Source organism: Charadrius vociferus, unplaced genomic scaffold (assembly GCF_000708025.1).
Source record: "Charadrius vociferus isolate BGI_N301 unplaced genomic scaffold, ASM70802v2 scaffold411, whole genome shotgun sequence".
NCBI lineage: Eukaryota > Metazoa > Chordata > Aves > Charadriiformes > Charadriidae > Charadrius > Charadrius vociferus.
Window position 1 is genome coordinate 1,087,546 of NW_009646935.1, and position 22,844 is coordinate 1,110,389.

General features: G+C 38.9%; 1 protein-coding gene across 1 annotated transcript in view; it reads right to left on the bottom strand.

Moving 5' to 3' along the window:
• Nucleotides 1-3,672: 3,672 nt before the first annotated feature.
• Nucleotides 3,673-22,844, bottom strand: part of NRXN1 (neurexin 1) — a 472,728-nt gene continuing 453,556 nt past the window's right edge. Inside the window, exon 15 of the mRNA XM_009894822.1 lies at nt 3,673-7,031. Within this exon, the coding sequence (XP_009893124.1) occupies nt 6,724-7,031 (308 nt within the window). The 3' untranslated portion in view covers nt 3,673-6,723. The remainder of the gene's footprint in view (nt 7,032-22,844) is intronic.

Below are 22,844 nucleotides of genomic sequence, written 5' to 3' on the forward strand. Positions count from 1 at the left end.
TGGCATGAAGCACTGGCAAGTAAAGCTCTAAAGGAACCCTAAACTAACTCCTACTTAAATTCCTAAACTCTCTAAGAAAACTTTTTTTTTTTTCTTTGAGGGATTTGGCAGCTAAGAAAAACCTGGGCCTGGTCCCACCAAAACCCACCTCAGCTTCACTAAGCCAGGAGCCTCGGGGCAAGTTCCCTGCCCAGTCCTGGTTGTGAGACCCTCACAGCTGATTTTCCCTCCATTTCTGTACGCACAGTGGACCAGGGGGCTTGGCTCTTGCGTCTTCTCTCCTCACGCCCACCCATCCTCACGGGGTTGTACCGACTCCTGAAACACCATGCTTGCTGGGGTAATGCGGCTCTGAGGGACTCAGCCCTGCCACGGCTGTGGGAGCTGCAGGAGCTTAAAAAAAAAAGAAAAAACCAAACAACCCAAAGGGAGATGCTCGTACATCAACAGCCTTGTCTCAAGCATTGGCCGGAGGGGCCACACACAACCACACCCTGGCTGGACACCGCCCACTGTCCCCTGCTTGCAGCTGACTCGAAAATGGCCCTGGGACCACAGGGTCCCACCACGCACTGACCCCCCCTTTCGGCAGAGTATGCACTCCGGGCCTAGAGGGAGTGAAAGCAAGGGCAGCCCTTTAGGGACAACATCAGGCACCATATGCCCTTCCCCATGTCCTGGCCCTTGCTGTCCTTCCCCCGAGCACAAGCTGAGCCCATCCTGGTGTACAAGGTTTCCCCATGCACCTCGCCCAGTGCCCTGCCCTCGGCTGCCATCGCTGTGCACGGGGAGCACAAAACCGCTGCCAAGCTCAGGCGTCTGCTGCACCCAGCGGTTGCCACCAGCATGAGGTGGCATCTTTCATTTCTGGACCACGTTCAGCCACTGTGCCTGAGGCCAGGGCTCTCCCGAGCGGGATGGAGGTTTCTCCCTCAGCCTGCCCCTACCCACTGACTCTGGTTTCTGTTCCGTATCGTGCAGGCTGCACTGCCACACATTTTGGGAGCCACCTAATTTGCCTCCCTAAGCAACCCGCCATACTTTTCCCAGAAAGTTTATGTTAATTTCAAAGGGAAAAGGAAGTTTTATCTGGAAACAGCCGATCAGCTGGCATGCAGCAGGTGTTTGTGTAAAACCTGCCCAGTCCCCCCGACTGGAGGGTGCCTTGACAGCAGCCGGGCCCCCCAGCCTGAAAAAAACGATGCGGCCGCACAGGCCTTGCCTGCGTTTTGTCAGCCTGCTGCATCCCAAACTACAACTAACAAAAGTATTTTGCTATTTATCATCCAATAAATGCTTAGTGGCTTGTAATCAGACCCACTCATAAGAGTCCAGCCAACGCGCCAGCGGTTATTTTTGGCTGCCCAAATTCCATTTTCCTGTGTTATTTGCTGCAACCAGACCGACGCATTCACATTTTGATAGCCATGTTGTCGGTTCCTGCGCTCGCTGACAAACGAGCTAATGTCTTTATTGTTTACCGAAAGGATGTTGTTGAGGATTACTGGCCTGGATTTTTAAACCTCTCAAGTGTACGCCAGCATGAAATTACTGTCCCTAAAGGCAATTTACTCACTGAGAATCCTACACTCTTTGAAATAACTCTATCCCTTACGTCACCATGTTTTGTCTTTTAAAAAACCCAAACTCTACCACAATTCAGCCCCACTGGAGGAGCACTGTCATAGGGAAATCTGCTTATTCTGAACAACAAATGAAGATATTTTCATGGTAGCAACTGAGAAAGGTGAGGGGTCAGACTTTCGCTTCCAGAAGTCAAAGTTGATAGCTGAAGTCTATTGAAGACCTTGAGTAAGAAGAAGCCTTCAAAGTAAGATGGTAAAGGACTGGGTGACTTCTGGCTCTGCTCCTCACAAAACTGAGCAGACCTGTATCAGTGACTTCTTTTTTTTTTTTTTTCTTTTTCTTTTCTGGAATTTCTAGCTCGAAGCTTAACCCATGGGGGATACTTCTGGTTTCATGGAAAGCGATGACCAACCAAAGGACGAATATACCATCCAGACAAATCGGAGGCTGGCAGGCAAGCAATTTTATCATCCCCAAGCATTCATCAATACACAAATTGATTTAAATGCAGTGTGGATTTCTCTTCCTCCCCATTCCCATGAGGGCCAGAAACATTTTAACATTGAAATTCTTACAGGTTCTAACAAAGTGGGGGTTTTGGGATAAAGCAAATAGCCTTCATTCCAAATAAAACTGTACTGACAAATCTGGCTTACCCCAGGACAATGCTTCCAAGCAGCTCTAAACCAGACTGTACTGAACTTGGAAGCAAAGGTCTATAATCAATATGAAAATCATACCTAGATACCCAATTTAAAATTGTTTTGTTGAACTCTAAGGCTTGAAGTCATATTGGAGGAATTAACAAACACAGTTGTCATTTACAGGCTACATGTGTGCTCCTTATTCTAAGTTGCTTTTGGGGGAGTTACTTAGTTTTTTCTCTTTTTCCACATCTTGTGAGGGATTTTTAGCTAGTTGGCCACAGTGATGATTGATTATGGAGGCCACCACTTAAAGCAGTTAGCTGATGATGGATGATGCAGCTTCTGAGAGGCCATTAGGATTTTGGAAAAAGGTAGAGCACAGTATAGATGTAAGAAAAAAAAAATACAATGTAGAATTAAAAAGTGTATAATTAAATGTGGGGTTTTGTTGTAGAAAAAAATCAGTATTGTTATAGCTCCTTTAAATGTGTATAAAGCATTTTCCTAAATGGAATGTTCAGTATTTATTTAAAAACACACACACATACATAAGTGCTAATCCCAGTATAAAGCTGTTTAGAATGTAAGTTTAACTTGAAACTGTTTTATACCAATGGAAGATAGGGGCTGTTTTCTCCAGATATTTCTAAACTCAAATTATCTAAAATACTTCAGTCTATACCTAATTAAGCAGATGAATAAATCCCATTGAAGTCAGAGAAGCTACTGATGTGATTAAAGAAGATACATACTTAAATTCTATTTGGAGTTTAGATCCAAAAGCTTAACTCCGTCCTATTCAGCAATACATTTAGGCAACTTTAGACACTTGCTTAAATCAATAGGATTAGATGTTTGCTTGAAGTTACCCAGGAATTTAAATGCCATGCTAAATAGGAAAGTAGTTATGTAATGGATTAGCTCTGGTTGAAATTTTGTAATTATTATCTAGGAATGTTTTTAATGGCCTGAAATATGTTCATTTTCCATTAATTTTTAAACCATTTTCTAGACAAGAGAAAATATTTTCTGTTTTAACTTTTCATCCCATTACCTTACCTTCTGCCATCTTCTTTCCACCAGAAAAAAAAAGTGGTGGGAAAGGAAGGAATTTTTTTTTTCATTCATAGGGGGAGGGGAACATCAAGTTTTAATTTCTTGATTTAAAAAAAACCCACCCAAAACCTAGAAAATTTCAAATGCAGTAACTCTATGCAAAACCAACCAATGCATTAGTGTAATTTATACTTTTCTAACGGGGGCAGTTGAACAGAAGACTTGTAGAAGGTTTTCACTTAAGTGTTCAAAGAACTCTCAGGTCACTTTTTCCTGACATGAATTTCTGTAACTTCATACCAATTTACCATTTTTTTTTTCACTGCTTTAAGATGAACAGATACTCCGAATCTAAGAGCAAGAGAAGAAACAAGCCAGCATCTGTATTAAGAAACATTTTTATTAACAAAACAGTAAATTCCACTTGCTTAGCATTTCCAATAATGAATAAATTGGCCTTGCAACAAATAAAAAAATCGTAAATATCTATCACAGAAAGCACTATAAGGTTAGGGGCATTGGGCCTCTCTTTGATGTCTTAGGGTTGAAAGTTTCACACGTTATTTAGTGTTTTGTTAAAAAAGGCAACACAATACAGTCATAGAAATGAAGCCATCTCAGTCAAACAAATTAGGTTATTATAGAGAAAGGATCCAATTTTATGTTAGGTAGTTGGTTTATGTCTGTTTGTTTGTTTGTTGCTGCTGTTTTTAAACAAAAAGGAATTTTAAATCCACTTGCTGGCACTTCTGATACATCTATATTTGTTTTTTGTTAAATTATGAAATTAAAGAGGAAAAAGGAGAACCTTCAGAAACAGTGTTAAAATCATCTTTGCTTATTATAGTAGTAGCAGATCTTTTTTTCCTTGATGTGTGGATTTAGTTAAAGATTAATCTACCAAACTGCCTGGAAGTTGACATGACCATGCTATTTCATTAATGCAATCAATACCAAGCAGAAAAGACCATTTCATCTTGCCCAAACCATGTTCTGTCATATCCAGTCTCCTGTCATCAGATTATTCTTGTTCTTCTACATATCTTCAAGCACTGAAATCTGAACACCACCTGGCTTTCAACTTCTTCTTTCCCCTCTCTAGCTGAAGTCTCTTGCTTCCAGCAATGACCTCCGGTATACCTGACCCTGCCATTCCCTGAGTACAGCTGTCTTGTAAAGGTGGGAGAAATTATGAATGCCACAGGTGAACCACAATCTAAGAAATGAACATCAGATGGATTTTGTGAACCTGTTCTCATTGCTGTGTAAATGCTAATGAAAATAAGAAGTTGTTTTACAAATGCAACATGACACACCTCGATGTAGTTGGCAGCCTTCAAGAGAGGTGTTTTCATGTCAGCTACATGTATTTTTAAAGTGCTCTGACTCCCAGATAGATAGCTGTACCAGTTTCCAGCCTTTTTCATCCTCTACAGTGAATAACACACAACAAAATGTTTTGTGCCTGCTGTTTAAAGCTAATTTTAAATTTCTCCTTCCTGTCTGTAAACTGTGAACATGTATATCCCTCCCAGGAGGCCTTCCAATGATTTGGTTGATTTCTATTGAACTACCCTCTTTCTGTCTAATGTATTTCCTTTGAACTTCCGTGTAAATAAAATGTTACGCTATGATTTATTGCTGTGAACCTAATGAAATAATACTAGAAAAAAAAAACTTAATGTGTAAATTACAGCATTATATTTAATATGTTTAACTAAAATGCATTAATGTTTTATATGCAAGAAAAGCTATGCGTTACTTTAAAACACGATGAACTCATATTTGTCTGGTTATGATGTCTTGCAATACTACACAATCAACTTAGCTAAAAATACTTTTTCATATGTCAAAATGCCCACCATTGAAAAATACTACCGTGCACCTCAAGATTATTTCCTTTTTGGAGAAAGGGGTAAATTCTGCAGTAGAATCAGCCTGGATAATTAAAGTGGGTCTTTTTAGATCTTTTACCACCCAATGTTGTAGTAGCTGTCGTTCATATAACTGAATGCCAGATAAACACCATATGATACTTCCTAAGATTCCCAAGAAACTCATCATTCTCATAATGTCTTAAGAACAAGGTTTCTGTAAGGCAAACCATGCTCTCCAATAGTGAAGCTTTGACTGGAAGCCGAAGGCCAGTTTAAGTCACTAAATATTTACCTAATTAATGGATGTGTATTTCTAGGAAAATTGGCCATTCTGATCAACTTCATTGATGCATATCAGGAGCAAGAGATGGGGACAGGAGGGAGAAGACAAATTACAGTAGAGATATATTTTTGCTTTCTAGTTCACTTCTTTCATACAAACTACTAAAACTTAATTGCAACAGAATAGAGGCTGTACAGGTAAGAAAAAAATTAGCTGACTCTTATATACATTCATACACATCCCCCTTAGTATAACCACTACACTGTAAATTAAAAAAAAAAAAAAAAAAGGGGAAGAAGTCAGGGACAATTTATAATGGCTGCAAAAAAACTAAAGTATGTCTGTTGCTCCAGATGTCATAAAACTCTCTATACCTAGCAACACTTATAACATTGAGTTTACCAAAAATGGCTGAAGAGCAGATATAGTTTGCATTTTCTATACAACAGGCTATAAAACATCACTTATCACAGTCCAGAAAGCACATATAGATGTGTTTTTATATAAACATATGTAATAACATATTAAGCGTGCATGAAAATTTCCCAATGATTGCATCTATGCCCTCTTGTTTGTTTTTACTTTTTTTTTTTTGTGGAAATCTGCCTTATATTCCAGATTTTTGTTTTTGTTTTTGAAAATAAGGCCTCCGTACTATTTTCCTCACAACCAGAAAGGGGCTTTTTGAAAGTATTTCTACATAAGTCTTCAGAAAAGCCAGCACTTTGTTTCAAATGCAAGTTTCCAATCACTGCTTCACTGCACCAGACGGCAAACTCTTTATGTTTGCTTGTTGAGTCACCACATATAATGACAGTCTTCTCTGACAATGAGACTAACTTACTTTTCAAGAAAGCGCTAGCACTTTGGCTAAATCCAGAATCATAGGTAGCTTCTTTTTTCTTTTTTTTCCTGTTTTGTTTTTTTTAATTAGTTTTGTTTCACATTGTGCCTTGATGTTGTAGTAATACTCCTTGCTTTATGAATGCGTGGTGTCATCATTGTCTTTCAGAAATGTTCCAGCAACATAAAGACAGGCAGAGTAAATGAAAACACTGTGGATGTTAGGGAATTTATCAGCTCCTGTTTCTGAAAAACAAGAGCATGAAATGCTTGTTTTTAAAAACAGTCTTTCCTTTCTGATTGCATTCCCTGTCTTTTTTGTTTGTTTGTTTTTGAATGTGCTTCATAAAAAGTAAAGTAAATAAGTTTGTATTATGTCTCAGATAAAATGAAGACTATTTCTATACAAGCGTTCTTTTAGATGTTGAGATCAGACATAGTACTCCTTATCCTTATTTTTCTTGTTTTTGTTGGAACTTTTAGCGCTGTTGGGCTGTTTTTCCTTGATCACAGCCCCATTGGATTGTGCTGAGTTACTGATGTAGTTTCGACTCTCATCTACGTGATAGGATCCTTCGTCTCGATTCCTGTACTTGTACATAGCATACAGGAGAATGAGGATACACAGCGCCGCTGCTGCCACGATCCCAACTACCATGCCTGTTGTGCTGCTGGATTCACGAATCACCTCGGACGAGCCAGGGTACTCCCTTCCTCCTCCTGCCCTGGTAGGATTTGCTGTAGGTAAATAATGAAATAAGGGAGAGGTTATTACTGAGTTTGCACATCGAGGAGTTAGTCATATCTACCTGCTACAAACATGCATCTTTCTAATTGCACTCACTAGGTCAGGACTGCCTATCAATGTACCCTAAACTACCGGCCCGAAAACATTGAGGTCTGTAGCCCATTCCATTTTCAGGTCTGTCAGCCCAAGTAAACAGGCTTTTAAACAGGGAAAAGGACAGCAAGGAAAATCTCATTTTAGCCTTCAAAAGTGTAATTTCTCCAAATGCTGTTATTAAGCAAAGAGTGCCAAAATAATCTGAAATAACAGGCGTGCCACAATTTAAATGCCAGAATACGAACACCTGGGAGGAAAAGACCTCCCTCTCCTACTCCCTCCCTCTCTCTTTCTCTCCTTCTGTAAAGAACAAAAAGTCACACTATAGTAGTTATTGAGAAGACAGTGATAGTAAGACAAACTACCAAATAGAATGGGGGGAAAAAATCAAAATTCCTCTTAATAATAAAAGATAGCATCCAATAAGGTGGCTACAAACAAGGTATCCTCAGCTCTCCTTTAGACTTCCCTCAGCAAGCTTTTTAATTTCTCCATTACTTCCAATATTTTATCTTTTTTTTTTTTCAAAATTAATTATATTTACCTTGTTACTTTTAGAAAGCTATCCAACCCTTCCTTCTCCTTTCTAATTCACAGAGTCCTCCTTCAATATGGCTACACTTTAGAGCACTTTTTCACTCAACTTTTCCCATTCTCTCTTTTCGTCATTGACACCAACATCAGACATTCCTTCAAGCTACACTTTATGCCCAGAAAAAAGAATCTCAAATTGCACAGAGCAAGGGCTCAGCCTTCTAAGAACCCACCTCTCAGGCCACACTCTGGTCTTTTCAGTTGTGATATGAACTGAACTGACCTATGTCTTCAGACTGTAAAGTCTTCTTGATAGGAATTACTGTGTTGTCTGGCACATTTTGTCCCCTTGCACAGCCATGTGGAATGAAAGCCTCATTCCAGAAGGAATTTCTAAGTTAAATGCTCACAGCACACACAACGCTTATGCATTTCCCATGATCTCCTTTCGTTACTGCATTTGGCAGAAGGAGGAGAGGCAGATCTACGATTTGTATAGAATTGCTTTAAGTGGCAATAGCTGAGATGGATCTTCGTCTGTAACTTAGCAAGTGTCATGGGCAAAAATGAAGTGACCTGGGTCTATGCAATATTCCTCTGACTATACCAGCACTTCCAAAGTCCTGAGAGGCTGTGTACCCCCAGCACTGCCTGCCTTGGCTGAGCTCAGGAGCAAGAAAAGAGCAGTGAGTGACCCAAGGTTTCCCACCGAGCAGTGCAGAACGCTCTCATTAAGCGTCCAGGCTGGTTTATGGAAACTGTGTTTTAAATCATTATGCCTGGCTAAAAATGCAGTCAGTAAAATATAAATGTTAACTAAGATTATTATTAAACACTGTTTTTACAATATATTCATAACGTTAGCTTTATCAGACCTTGCCCACAACTAGCATTTTATTGAAGGGCATCAGAGAAGTGTCTTGCTTAAGGTGCAAAAAGCATACTATGACCCATAGTCACTTGTTTTGCACTGTAAAGACATAATAGGAAGGTGATGATTTTAAGGATGCTACAATAAAGGTAATGCCACTCAAACTATCAACACTGGTCAAAAAATCACAACAAGTTTGGAGAACCAGAATTAAAAGCAGCCACCAGCTACAGACATCCACAATTGGCCTATGAATAACAAAACACAGCAAAAAAGCCACAAATCCCCAAAAGAACTAAATTCCTTCTCTACCTTGGTATTACTCATTATTTATTTATTGGTGATTTGTGTTCTTACTGTTGAAACACCACTTCCTGGCAGTTATCCCACATAGGTTTAAAGAAGGTGACATTTTATTTGGCTGAAAGAACAGAGGCACCCTGGTAAGACTCAAGAAAACTGTCATTCGCGTCAAATAGTGTTTTAACTTTTTTTTCCCCTCTGAAAGTTCTTAGTTGTTACAAGTTGGTACAAATGGTATTTTCTGTGACTACACAAGAGATCGTGAAGTTTTGCTTCAGAAGACTGAGATTTTTCCTCATTTCAGGGTAGATGCCACCCTACTAAGACACGTGGTCTGTCCCAAAGTAGTCAGTGACTGGTTTAGATCCCGTCTCTTCGTTGTAGCTATTGTAGAAAATGGAAATTCTTTTATACATAGGGTGTCATTTATTGTTGTAGAAGAGACAATGCATTGTTGCAGAATAAAGACTCCTGAGTATTTCCGTAGAGAATGAAAATGAGATAAAGTCTTATCTTACTGTAAGTGATTTCAGGAAATTAATTTCTGAGAAATAATAGGAGCAACTGAATAAACTCTGTCAATACCTGGTGGACTAACAGCTGCTCTTTCTCTTAAAAATATAGACATTTGGGCCAAATGCCGTCAACTGACTTTACAATTAATATCTACTAAATGACACTTAACAGCTTGCTCAGAGGAAAACATTCTTTTAACATTGAACCTAAAAAAACATGTAAGGAATATTTTTCAACATTACCTAAACTCCTGCCTTTCACCTGATGGCATCCTTTTATTTTTAAGGATGTTTTCACAATTATCTCATTTATCCCATCTGTCTGAGGAATATTCAACCACTACATTAATGTTATTTAAACTCACAACATTTTCAAAGCATCTGTTGTTACATTTGTTTGGACTTCTGTAAAAGGAGCAGTTCAGCAAGGGAAATGACTTCTTGCTATTTTTCTTCCATTTAAATTAAAATATGCTTTTAACCTAGCAGGGCGTCTCAAGACAAATGAAGGAGGAAAGTTTTACAAAGCACATGGGTTTGTCTGTGAGCATTTTAGGTAGGAAGGGCTAATGGAGCACACGCTTAAGCAAGCATCCTATTCTGAGACACGGAGGAAAAAGGCCACTGGAAAAAGGCCAGCCTACACTTCCTCTGAGATCTATGTAAATAAACAAATCCCCATCCATAACACTGCTGAAACAGCTGCCTTCTATTTAAGTAGGACCTTTATTTGACTAAGACTTGAATACCCAAGGGGAATTTACCTGGTTTTTTTTTCTCCTGCAAGACAGGGGCTATCGCAAGGGACAACAGATGATCTCAATGAAGAGCAAGTGAAGATTATAAGGTTACAGAAGTCTTGCTCTTTGCTTCCCAGCTCTTTGAGAAACACAGGATGTGGTTTTCTTCCAAGCATCTTGGTAGCTGAACCAGGCAGAGTCATTGGCTCCTGGCACAGCAGCAGAGGTATGTCTATGGGTAACCTTGTCTGCTGCTCAGTTGCAGTCTCTGTTAGTGTCTGCAGCATCAAAAAGACACTGACTTCATCCTGGATGAAGTTTCTTATTGCAAATGAGAAGCAAAATACCTTATAGGTGAATGTTAAGATTACATGTCATAAAAATGACGCCGATTATTAATAATAAAAAGTCATCTCCAAAAAATCCTGAAACAATCTACAAGTTGAGGATGGTTTGATTAGGAACAAGAGAAAATCATAAAGACTGTAATTGTGCTCAGACCATGCCATAACAGCGAGAGGAAATAAAAGTCATCTTGTGGTGCAACGATCCCTTCTTAACTTCCCCGATGCTCAACTCTTCCTCTCAACAGCATACAACCAGCCTTTTTGGATTGCCTCAAAGACCAGCTTAGACAAAACTGATTTTTAAAAGCCTCTTCCACCACTTATGAAAAACTTTGCATGAAATAATAGCAATTGAGCACAGTTTTACATTGTGTAATAATGGATTAGAAGGTTATTATTCTTGACTGTATTTCTAAGTGGTTTAAAATTTAGAGGGAAAAATCTGACTATTTTCAGTGCCCAGTTTTCATTAATACTGTGAAAAGAAAATTGGAATTGCAGGCTCCCATGGTGTTCGTGAATTGAAATTAGCAGACTTAAAAACAAAACAAAAAAAACAACAAAGGGACCCCAAACCTGTTTTCTTTACATTTATGCCTTCCCACAAACTGTGCATAGGAAATTACTCACAATACAAGAATGTTTAACTACTGCTTTTGCAATGAGGCATGAAGGCAATTATTTAGAGGACACATATTAATTTTCACTCTGTGAGCTATCATTGTAGACCTGTTTGTGGTCGACTTTCTGTAGCATTGTTGGATTCTGGTGAACTGGTTTCTGAGCTCACTGCAATTTCAACGTCTCATTACGAGTATGCCTGAAAAAACAAATCTCAGTGCTTCCTCTGCTGAAGTGGTGGGATAGATGCAGCCCAGTTGCAAAACCAGGATGAGGATCTGCTGTAAACTTGTGCATGAGACTAACCTCAAACCCACCCTGGTCTGAGCACAGGGGTACCTCAGCCTGTTCCCTTCCTACCCAACCTTAAGTGGCTCTTGAGAGAAGGCAAGAACTGGCTCCCCAGGGCATGTCTGTCAATGACTGAGCTGCCATGGGAGGGAAGGAATATGAGGTGGTTCAACATTTGGCTGCTATAGCTTAGTGACAAACTTCCATCAAGCTTAGTGACAAACTTCCATCAGACTTGGAACAGTCTATATCCAAAGCCATCATCTAATCCACGTGAGTAAAGTACCATAAAACTAGCTGCACTGCCGAACACACACACTGTATGCTCCTTGGTCATAATGGCATTGTGATTCAAAGAGAATGGGAGCTGACACCTGCGCACACAACACGCTGTGATGTGGTGGAGAGGTGTGGTGCTCATGAGCAGAGTAGCTACATTTGCCACCTCGAACTCATGCCATTGCATTTGTTCTAAGAAATCTGTCAGACGTTTACTGAGTTTGAGGGAACAAGACAATAATCTACTTTCAAACGTGTTTAAGAGAAAATTATTAAGATAACCGTTCTACTCTTTGGTGTGCAAACCCAGGTTCTTTACTTCCTCTAAATCGAAATTTTGAAGGTTCTCAGAAGGAAAGACATAATGCATGAAAATACCTCTAAAGTGATGTTAACTAATTTAGTCATAAAAATAGTCTAGCAGCAAAACACCATCCACAGCTAAAAATGTTGTTTTGCTGAGAAGCTAAGCATTGTCTCTGCACAGAATGTACTGCTTATTTCCAAGTGCAATGATTTGCCATAGATTGACTTCAAATAATTTACAAATCCTACCAACTCCTTAGGGCTGCAGGTTTTGCATGTAACATTTTTTTTCCTGTGGTTGAGAGGTGGGAGGGCTGTTGTCTCACTCATCTTTAAATGTCAACATAAGTCTAAAGGGAGATAGGTTAGTTGGTAGCAAAGTGCCAATTGATAGAGCATACAAAATCAATAGTTTCTATAAGTTAATATGCTCTGCAGAGCTGAGGGGAATATTTCACACAGTTTAATAAGAAGCTTTTGTGAAAACATTTTCTACAAAACTAAATTTAATTTTAGCCAAAATGGAAAATGTAAACCAATATATCACGTAATGTTTTCAGCAGTCTTCATCTCTGTGCTCTTACTCTCTTTATTAGTATATTTTAACAATTTCAGTTCTATTGCTCCTCTTTTAGTACTCCTCCTCTCCCAATATGGATACTTTCTCCTTTTACCAGTTCAGCTGTCAGTCCTACCCCTCCCCACTACTACATTTGTCATTCACCTTTGCACCTCTGCTTCCTTTTTTTCCACATGGAGTAATTTAGCCTGGTTTTGTGTGTGTTCTCGGAAATCTTTGGTAATTTGTTACTTTGCTTCAGAAATTTTGACTGATCAGCAGTTAGTGAGTAGTCTCGATTTTAAATTGAAGTATTCCTAAATGGGAAAAAAAAATAAATGCTTTTGCAAATAAGATAACATAAGGAAGACAAAACACAAATATTACCCTACTGGTAGCACGTTTTCAAGCTAGAGCTAAGCTGCTGTAATTGTGGGGAACCAGTTCAGACAGCTAAACCAGTATCTTTTGCTCAGTTAGTTGCTTGCAGCTCTGGCTCCCTGAAGAGTCAGATGAACACCGGTGTTATGGCAAGAAAAGGGCAGGGGCACTGGAAACAAATTTTTGGTGGTAGCTAACTGTAAGATTGGCTTCATTGTACCATAAACTTACAGTGTCAGAGACAGCAACATTTGGGCCCCACTGAACTTGGCAAAAGCTTTGCCACTGAGTTTCGCAGGACAAAGGTTTCATTGCTTGCTATTTTTAATATTATCATCTCATTTAAAAAACGCAAAAAAAAAAAAAAAACCCAAACCCAAACCACCTAATCTAGGAACCAGCTTTCTGCAAGGGAGCATCAAAATGTAGTTGTAAAGACTGAGAAATCTGATGGCTTAGCCTGCAGAGCAAGGAATGATTCTTGCTCGTGAAAGGAGCTGGAGGTGCAGACACCCACATTCATCTTTGCAACCGTGGGTGATTCCCTGACTGTCTTCCCTCACTAAGCAGCTACTACATGACGAGATAAATGTCTGTGCCACAAACATTACATATATGGCTTGAATGTTGGAGCTGAAAGCACGCTGCATTCAATTTGCTCTAAATACTGTCATCAAGTCAGATCCATTACTGACAAAGTTGATAACATGCCTGGGAAAAGAAGGGGGCAGGCTTTCAGAATATACATGCACACACTGGAAGTGCGACCGCTACAAATACCAAACTATACCCGCTAAGCAAAGGCTCCCATACAACTTGCAGATACATCTACACTTGTTCAGCTTGAATCGCATTACAGCAAAGACCTTATATGCTTCTCAAGGGGTGGGAAGAAAAACATAAATGGACTTCAGGATTGATACAAATTACACTCGATGTAATTAATGTTCTTTTTCTGATGATAAAATTCTCAAAATGAATAAGACCACCTTGTTTTTCTGTGCTTTTCTCATCACAGTCTATAAAATAACACTGGTGTCTCTGATGTTAGCACAAGGAAAAAGATCGAGATATCTATAAAGCTTTGTCTTATTTTGGAATCTGATTCTCATGTTCTCGCCACTTTCATCTTTCCTTTCCTTTATCCCTTTTCTGTAACTTTTTAAAGGGTACGTTCACAGGTGCTGTGTCTAGATCACAATCTACCATTTAAGCCAGCTTACATTTAAACTGTCAAAGTCCCAAATCTAGACCACAGTTTTTAACCTCAGGAGAAGTGCTGGTTTTGAAACCTATGGGCCAGAATAGCATGTCAACACAGTAGAACAAGGTTCCATTCAGGTCTTTATATAGTTAGAAGAAGATAGCCCAAGGTTAGACTATTTCAGGTACACGCATCCTCATTACAGGTTACTTTTGCCTTGAATTTTCCCTGCTTCCGTTTATGAGCAATATCCTTAGAGAATACCCAGTTCTCAAACTTGTCAGCATTCACCTGACACTTTGCAGGCTGTCAAATGACTAGTCACACAAGAAAAACCCCCAGTGTTCCCACAGAGGTTTAAATTAGGTGTTAGCAAGTGGCTGAAAATTAGCAGCAACGGTCCTACTACTGGGTATGCAAGAGATAATGAAAATTCTCACTGTACTGAGCGCTAGAAAACACCGGCAGAAGGTTCACCATTTGCCCTTATCTCCTTTGTCTGGCAGCAGGGTAAGCAACCCTGTTCGCTGCCAGCAGTCTGTTAACATGGTAATTAGTTGATAAGCTGCAGCTGGCATACACCAACTACTTTGTAGCACTGCATAAATTGAATTTATCAGGTTAGCTAGAAGCACAATGGTTTGCTTGCACACCTGTAATTGCCCGGTGTGAATGCAGAAAAACTGAGCTGCAGAAGAGCACTGGAATAGACAGTGCCCTGTGTCATTTAGCTCCGAGAGGCAGAGCACCGGCCTCTGCCCTGTGTCCCGCATGCGCTGCTGTGTGCTTCCCCCTTCCTTAGCAAAACTGCATTTTCCCTGTTTGCTAGGGGTGGCTGCCTCAGATTCCCATCATTCTGCCTGATCCTTCCTCCAAACAGCAGCTGAGGTAAAGCAAATTTCTTACAGAATTTTGAGGACCTGATTTAACATCGCATTGTTCAAATTTGGTCTGAGAGAAAGCCTTGGCGTAGAAGTTGAGCAATACGATGTTAAATCAGGCCAGTGTTTTGGCTATAAACCTTTTTATATCTTTGCAAAATATCGCCCGCCTTCAGTACCGTGTCCATAAAACCAAGGATGACAAACGGTCCTGAGGAAGAGGGTTTTTCTCACAAAAAGAGGCAAATTCAATGCACATGCACTACAAAGCGACAAGAAGTAGTTTTGATGTTGCCAGTGCCTACAATGCAGTGTACAAGAAAATATATGCAGTAGATGTAGCCAATGAAACCAGAGGAAGGGTAGCTCAAGGAACACAATGCAGTTGCATTGATCAGGGTACCAGTGGCACATTGTCTAATTTAAAACAAACTAGAAAAACGCATTTATTCATGTCAAAAATATATATGCAGTCTTGATTCTAAGTGTAAGCTTTATTCAAAAGACCAGGTTTTAGGATTATACACCTTAATTTAGGATTTTTAAGCAGACTGCCAAGAAAATTAATGGAACCTATTCCAGATTGGATCAGCTATTTACTTCACCCCTTGTGCAAGCAAATCCTCTCCCTTTCCAAAATTCCTTATTTAATCAGACAAAAGTATCACTCGAGTCTCCAAATTACTTAACTGTTTCTGAAAATCTCAGTTTTACAATTAATAATTTACTTATTTCCTGCATTTTTCAGCCAATGTCAGTGTGTGAAATCCAACCATGGAAAATGTTTTGAGAGTCCACATAGTCTTTATGTGGCTTTATTTAATTGGTTTCAGTAAATCCAACATTTACAAAATAACCTGAAAACCAAACTCCTTTCTCAGGATGCGGATTAGGACAGGTCAGTGCTGGTTTTCTTACACTTTACTTGTGTATTGTGCTTCTATCCCAAACTGGAAAGACTGTGGGTAAGATAATGGGTAAGATCGGACTTGGTATTTTAAAAAAGAAAGATTGATTATTAGCATCTAAATGAACAATGTAGTTTATGTATTGAAATATACATTAAAAATCTTTCATGATAGTTCAAAAACTTTTTTTGGGGGGTGGGGGTGGTGGTATTTACACCCTGTTCTTCAGTAAAGTGATTCTTTGACTCTAGATTAAAAAGATCTATACCTTTTTGGAAATGGTGGAACCTTCTCACAGTGAAGGCTGTCAAAGTGCACATATCTTTTTTTTTCTGTGGCTAGCAACTGAGAATCACAAAAGATTTAGAACTGCCTAGAACCTATTTTCACATATAGGGATACATGTACAGATGTACAGAAACTGGGACTTAATTAATTATATTATTGAAAATATTGAATATCAGTTTTGAAAATCAGGACTCCAGGACTGCTTTGTTTAAGACAGCACAGTCATAGATCCAATTCCTTTTTTTTTTTTTTTTGTCTTACAGAGCCACTGCATTAGCAGTCAATTAATTCTTTAATGTCTACGTAATACCTTATTCAGTAATTTTGTACTTTGTTAGATTTATTTCCTTTTTTGGGGGCAGTCATTCTGGACATATCACACTCTCTGGTTAATGCTGGATTGGTCTGTAGGGCAGGTTCTTTATACAGGAGAAACAAAAAGAATAAAGCAACTGCTTATATGCTAGCAACAGTGTTTTCTGCAAATTTTTCTTGGGAAGTTAGGAACATAAACCCTCAAGAGCATGTGCATATCCTTATAGGGAGGGACAGAGAAACCGAGAGAGAATGAATATTAAACGGATTGTGAGACAGATAATTTCCCCAAAATAACCTCAGCAATGAAACACGGCCATATTCCTCCACCTTGGTATGCGCTGCATGAGAGTAGACTTCTCCTGCTGTCCTCCAGCCCTGCCCACAGAACCGCCATCCTTACCTCTAACCTGCTCGCCATTTGCTTTCTCCAACCCACGTTATCTCATGCAGGGGTTGTACACTTGCCTCTGATTGACTAACATATCACTTCTACACCTGAATAAATGCAAAATATATTCATGGACATTTTATTGTCCTTGATTCAGACATGAAAAACCTAGGGACTTCCACAGAAGTCAGCAGGGATGGCACGTATCACAGAATCACAGAATCACAGAATGGTTAGGGTTGGAAGGGACCTCTGGAGATCATCTAGTCAATGAGTGATGTGGAGTGGCTGGTTTGCTTCTCTGCCTTCATACTCCAGTCCTGGTATCGCTGCAGGATCACGCGCCTCAGCTTTGCCTCTAAATACCTTCAGAACTGAGTCACATGCAGTGTTTTACATCTTTAAAGGAAGGAAAAAAAAACCCTTCTTTCGTTGGGCCACCCCTTCTGGAGCGTTGAGTAATGTGCCCATTTTTCTTGAATTATTGTTTATAAAATGACTAAATTTCTTCAAACTACTAGAAACATTACCATTTGGTTTTGTCTGTGCTGTGGAGATGTCTAACTCCAGATCACTGAACATGTAACAGCAGTATTAATAATTGTCACTTTATGAATTTCTCTGAACAAGAACGGTCTTTTCATGTTGTCTGCATATATCTGAAGCATGAAGTAGAGCTTTAGGCACTGCCACACAAATAACCCCAGTATTTACATCACAAACATTTGCCATTCTTATATACATTATAAGAAGTGAGAACACCCAGCTTTAGCAAGAATATGAGTGGAATATGAATGCATACTCAAAGTTCACACACACGGAAATCCGTTCATCATTTACGCACCAGTGGAGAAGGTCTCGTGCAAGTTAACAGAGAGCTTTGTATGATTTATAGCAACCTCATGTCGATATTTCTTACCAGTCTTACAGCATAGTGAGCCACTGATATTACATTGATAGAAAACCATTATGCTCAGGACAAAAGCCAGTTCCCCAGTTTCCATCCACACTCTGCCTTCTGATCTGATCATATCACTATGACTGCAATTAACACATGCTAGAAAGCATTAGCCTGTGCAGTCATCTCTGTATTAAACCTCTCTTTCAAATACATATGTTCAGCAAGGGGTATCTTCTTGAATTTTTCACATTTAAAAGGCACGTTTAGCTAAAAAATAGCTGCATTTTGTCTTATAGTGTGCTTAAAAAATAAACTTTAAAATAAAATAATTTAAAAATAATTTGTTGGTCACAAATCCCCTGTACCAATTGAGGTTACAAAAAGAAAGGATGTGTAAGGGTATGAACCCAACCATAACCAATAAAATTATATAGAATGCATGTGAGGAGTCAGAATTCTCTAAACTATTGAAAAATGATTTGTTAGACTGAAAGAAAACCCTTCCTCTCAGCACATGCTATTTTTTTTCAGCTGCTCCCAACACTGGGAATGCATGAAAATCCTTAGGACTGTCTGGGAAGCTACAATTCTACTTGGTATTCCCATGTTTCAGTGACATGGGTTGGCAAAGACTGGAGATCAGTGTTGGTACAACAGATCAATTATCATTTTTAACCTCATTTTCTCAGATAACTTAGGAAAAAATTTTTTTTGATCAAATTCAAATGAGAAATGCCTTATTTGTAATTCACAGTGACAGACACTAAGAGCTCAGTCTATTGACAAGAAAGTGGTTCAGTTCACAATAAAATAATTTTGAACAATGCAACATTTACTTTCTGTTGTTTTTTGGGGGATTATGAATTATAAAAAAATTAAGTAACCTTAACAACTCTTTTAACTTCAATTATAGGAAAATTAACCTATATCTGAAGACTCTCAGTTTCTTTAAGTTTAGACATGGTAAGTGGTAAAATTAAATAAAATAAAGCATATTTTTCACTCTGCAGTGGCTCATACAAACATGTCTATATGTATTTCAGCTAAGCATTTAAAAAGGCTGATTCAAGGCAACCCAGCAGTCTTTCTAGGACTGGAAATGCATATAGAACTACAGGATAATTGGACTGAGGCACAAATATTCCCCTTGTGTCTCGAGCCATAATGAACACAGTAGCCCTATGAACTAACTGTAATTTTATTTTTCTTTGTTTCAGCTGCTTGCACAAAGAATTCTGTGAAGTGCATTAAGCAGGGCACTTGCAGTGATGTATAAATTATAGGAGTCACTTCACCTCCTACTGCAATGTTATCTTGCTGCCAGATGCACCAGGAATACAGTGCAATAATTTGTGGCAGGAAAAGAAGAGCAAAACTTCTAATGATGAGCAAAAATCATTCGCAGTCCATATTTCACAGCTCTGCCTGTTAGAAAAATAAGTATCAATTCTGGGACCAAACCTAAATCACCACAAAGCGTTTGAGAACGTATGGTTCCTAGCCATACCCATCTACCCACGTTCTCACAGAGCAGAGTATGTACACATGCAGGAAGCAGTTTCTATGCAAAGCTCCAAACTGTTCTGCTGACAGGACAAAGCCTTCCCAAAGCAGTGACTGAACTGTAAGAGTCATCTTAAGTAGCGGCTTGTTCGCTCTCTCTTGGCTATACTGATGTTATGGAGATTTCTGATCGTGGCCAGCTGTTTCCTGCAATGCAATCAGCCTGATCAAGATGTAGGAAAATCAACACATGCTCAAAGATCATTCCATAAGCATCTATCATATTATTGGCTCTTCCTTAAAAACCTAGGAAAATAAGTGATTCCATTTCTCCCTTAGAATTGAGAATCAGGGCTAAGAAAGGTAACGAATGCTACTAGTTGGTATACATCACCAAACTCTCTGACCTGACTATTCTTATCCTGTTGCCCTATAGAACAAGCACAGGACAAGATCTGATACCAGTCTAACACTGTCCTGGCAAGTGGAACCCAAGAGCTGTCAGACAAATGCTGATCAAGAGATGATGAAGTATTTTATTTGTTTGCAACATGTGAACTTCTGCCGGCAGAAAGACACTTGTTTGAATCTCAAAAAATCCTGTTTCCACAAGACCATTTTTTCACTTTGAAAGTTGTCTTCTCTTAAAACTTCCAAGACCAACAAATACCATATATTCTTGCTTAAAGATGGCTAAAACTTCTGTCCATCCCATTTCTGCTGGGGCCATCAGGAGAGGTTTTGAACCTAATTTCTAACTTAAACATTTGTCAAGTCCTGAGTTTGAGAAGGATTTAACTATAATTTGCAGAAAATGAACTGTTTGTGCGTATGCTAAAAACTGTAAGGCTTTTTCCCCAGTCTACATTTCCCTGCCGTTAAACTCAATGATTTCACTTCATTTGACCCAGTTTGGACCTCGCTGTGTTTTGGAACATTTCAATAGCTACAGAAGTGGCTAGATAATAGCTAAGAAATAAAATACCAGACCAGTGTAACAGGAACAAATAAACTGTGTAGCACAAATGATCACTGAAACTCAGCAGAAACCAGAGCTCTGTACAGAGCTCAGGAAAGGCTGGAACAGCAGTCCTGATGTGCGGAATGGCAATTTGTCCACCCACAGTCTTATAACTCATCACGTAAAATCAGTAAATCATCCCAGGTCCTTTTTTTTTTGATAAGGTTCCACCAACATTTTTCATAAGATGTCTAAAAAATGAAAAGGCTTTATTATTTCCTCTGTGACATGAAGCTGAGGAAACATAAATAATAATAATAATAATAATGATAATTAATAATTATTATCATAATCATAATTCTTCATGTTGTTATTAGTATTTAGACTAGGAGAGGGGAATAGAGAGAGACTGTGAAAGCAATATGTGTTGCCTTACTATACAAAACATAATGCAAACAAAATATGTTGACTAAGTTTTGCATGCTAATAAATTTGTTATGACTTCATCCAATTACGGCACATTTAGCAGTTTGTATACCACAATGAAATCTGCAATTATAATTTTTGTGACTTTATGTTCCAGACAAGTTGATGGGATTGCTGCTTAGCAGCTCCTAATCTGGTCTACATTTTTATGTCCCATATGAAATTTGTTGCAAATTGCATCTTTCCATTTATTATTTAGCAGACAGGTGCACAGAAAGCAAAGCTGGTAGTAGCAGACCGAGGCTTGTTAGCCACTACAAACTGCCACATACTTACCCTAGAAAAGAAGCTCTATTTTAAGCATAAATCTCATTAATCAGTAAAATCTAGCTAATCGGTATTTTCTATGATATATAGGTTTACCATATTCAATCTGTTTGTTGAATAGGCTCTCATTTGGAGCTGGGAACTTTGGTTAGAAGTATGCATTCCATGGGCAATCATCATGGAAATGTACAGATATGGCTCTGTCAGTAAAACTGAAAGGGCTCTGGCCATCCCTTGAATGTATTCTTGCTAGGAAAATGTTGACCTGAGAGCTTCGAGAGCATCATCTCTTGTGCTGGGGTGGGCCCTTTTGCTGACTGACCACCAGGCAGCAAGAGAAGAAATCTAACAGGTTCTCAGGCTACAGCCTCTGAAGTGAAAACATAATAGTAGACCAGTCCTAGAATCATATATTTTGCCTCGTAGAAGTATCTCTTAGGAAATGCTTCACCAGCATCAGTGTGGATGTGGAGGAAGGAGTGGGTGTGGAGAAGTAACTCTGGTTTGTGAAAAGGGTTATGGGGAAAAAAGCTGAACTGAGCCATGGGAAGAATTTGAATGGAGTACGTATCCTTTTGCATGCTATCCCAAAGGAAAAAAAAAAAAAAAAGTCATTAACCTGTCACTGTCAACAACATTATGCTTTTCTCCCTTAAGTTCCAGCCTACTGTTAGGAGTAGCTCAAATCCACACAGATTCTGCAGCATTACTGAGATGGAGCAGTGCCTACAGGACTATTCACGGAGAAAGCTTATTCCTAACACTAAGCATCTAAGAGTAAAACAGCTTACAGAGAGACAGATATGCTAGAAGTTATGACTTCAGTAACCCCTTTGGTTCATGTTATTTCAAATATGAGAAAAGGACAAGGCCAATGAAGAGGGAGGCAAATTAATAGCTTTTAAAGAGTTGAGAGTGGGAGGACAAGTGACATTTTGATGTGAAGAATGACAGATAAAATGATCCAGACAATTGGGATTATGAAGAACATAATTCCTGTGCCAATCCATACTTTTTTTAAAAAGCGGTAGCAGTTGGGATCCAAAAAATGAAACAGTAAAACCATTCTCAAATAAACAAAAATAAGAAGCGTAGCCAGGTGATGAAAAGCTAAAATAGGAAAGCTAAACACTAGGATGTAAAGCTAATGGCAAGGTTTTGCAGGAAGACTAACATTCACGTTCCCCTTCTGGACCATGGTTTGGACAGAAATGATAACCTGTCAGAAAGCTTCATTTCACCCCTCCCATTCCTGCACCCACCAGCTAAATGACTGTGCACAGCTCCAGAACTACTAAGCATTGCAGCCGCTGATCTGAAGTTCAAAACAACCTCAGAGAAGAATTATTCTGAACTTTCATTGGCTTTCAGCAAGCTGTAAGGCTGAGACAATAAAATTGCATTTCTAATGTAGCAGCTGCATTTTAACAGGGCTTGGGAAAAAGTTTTTAGTGCTAGGTAATTAACGTATTCTTTTAGAGTTGTCTTATAAATTTAAAAAAATTATTAGAACTATATACATTTGCAGTAGATAAATGTCAATCTACTTATTAAACGGCACTGCCTGAGTTAACTAAAGCAAAGAGACAATTGGCACGGATGAGCTCAGAGCCCGATGAAATGCCCACTGCATTGAGTTGCACTGGACAAGACAGTCTTCATTTGAAAATTAGAAGGGAAAAGCAGAAAAAAATATCCTGGAAATTCATTTTCAAACCTTCAAAAAAGGAATTCTTATCACAATTCCTAAATCTCTTGCTCATGATGTCTGGGACTTCTGCAAGTGAAATGTTTTCCTGAGAGATATAAGAATGTGTAAGGTGGGTGTATCTGTTGCTGCTCAGTTTTAAGAATA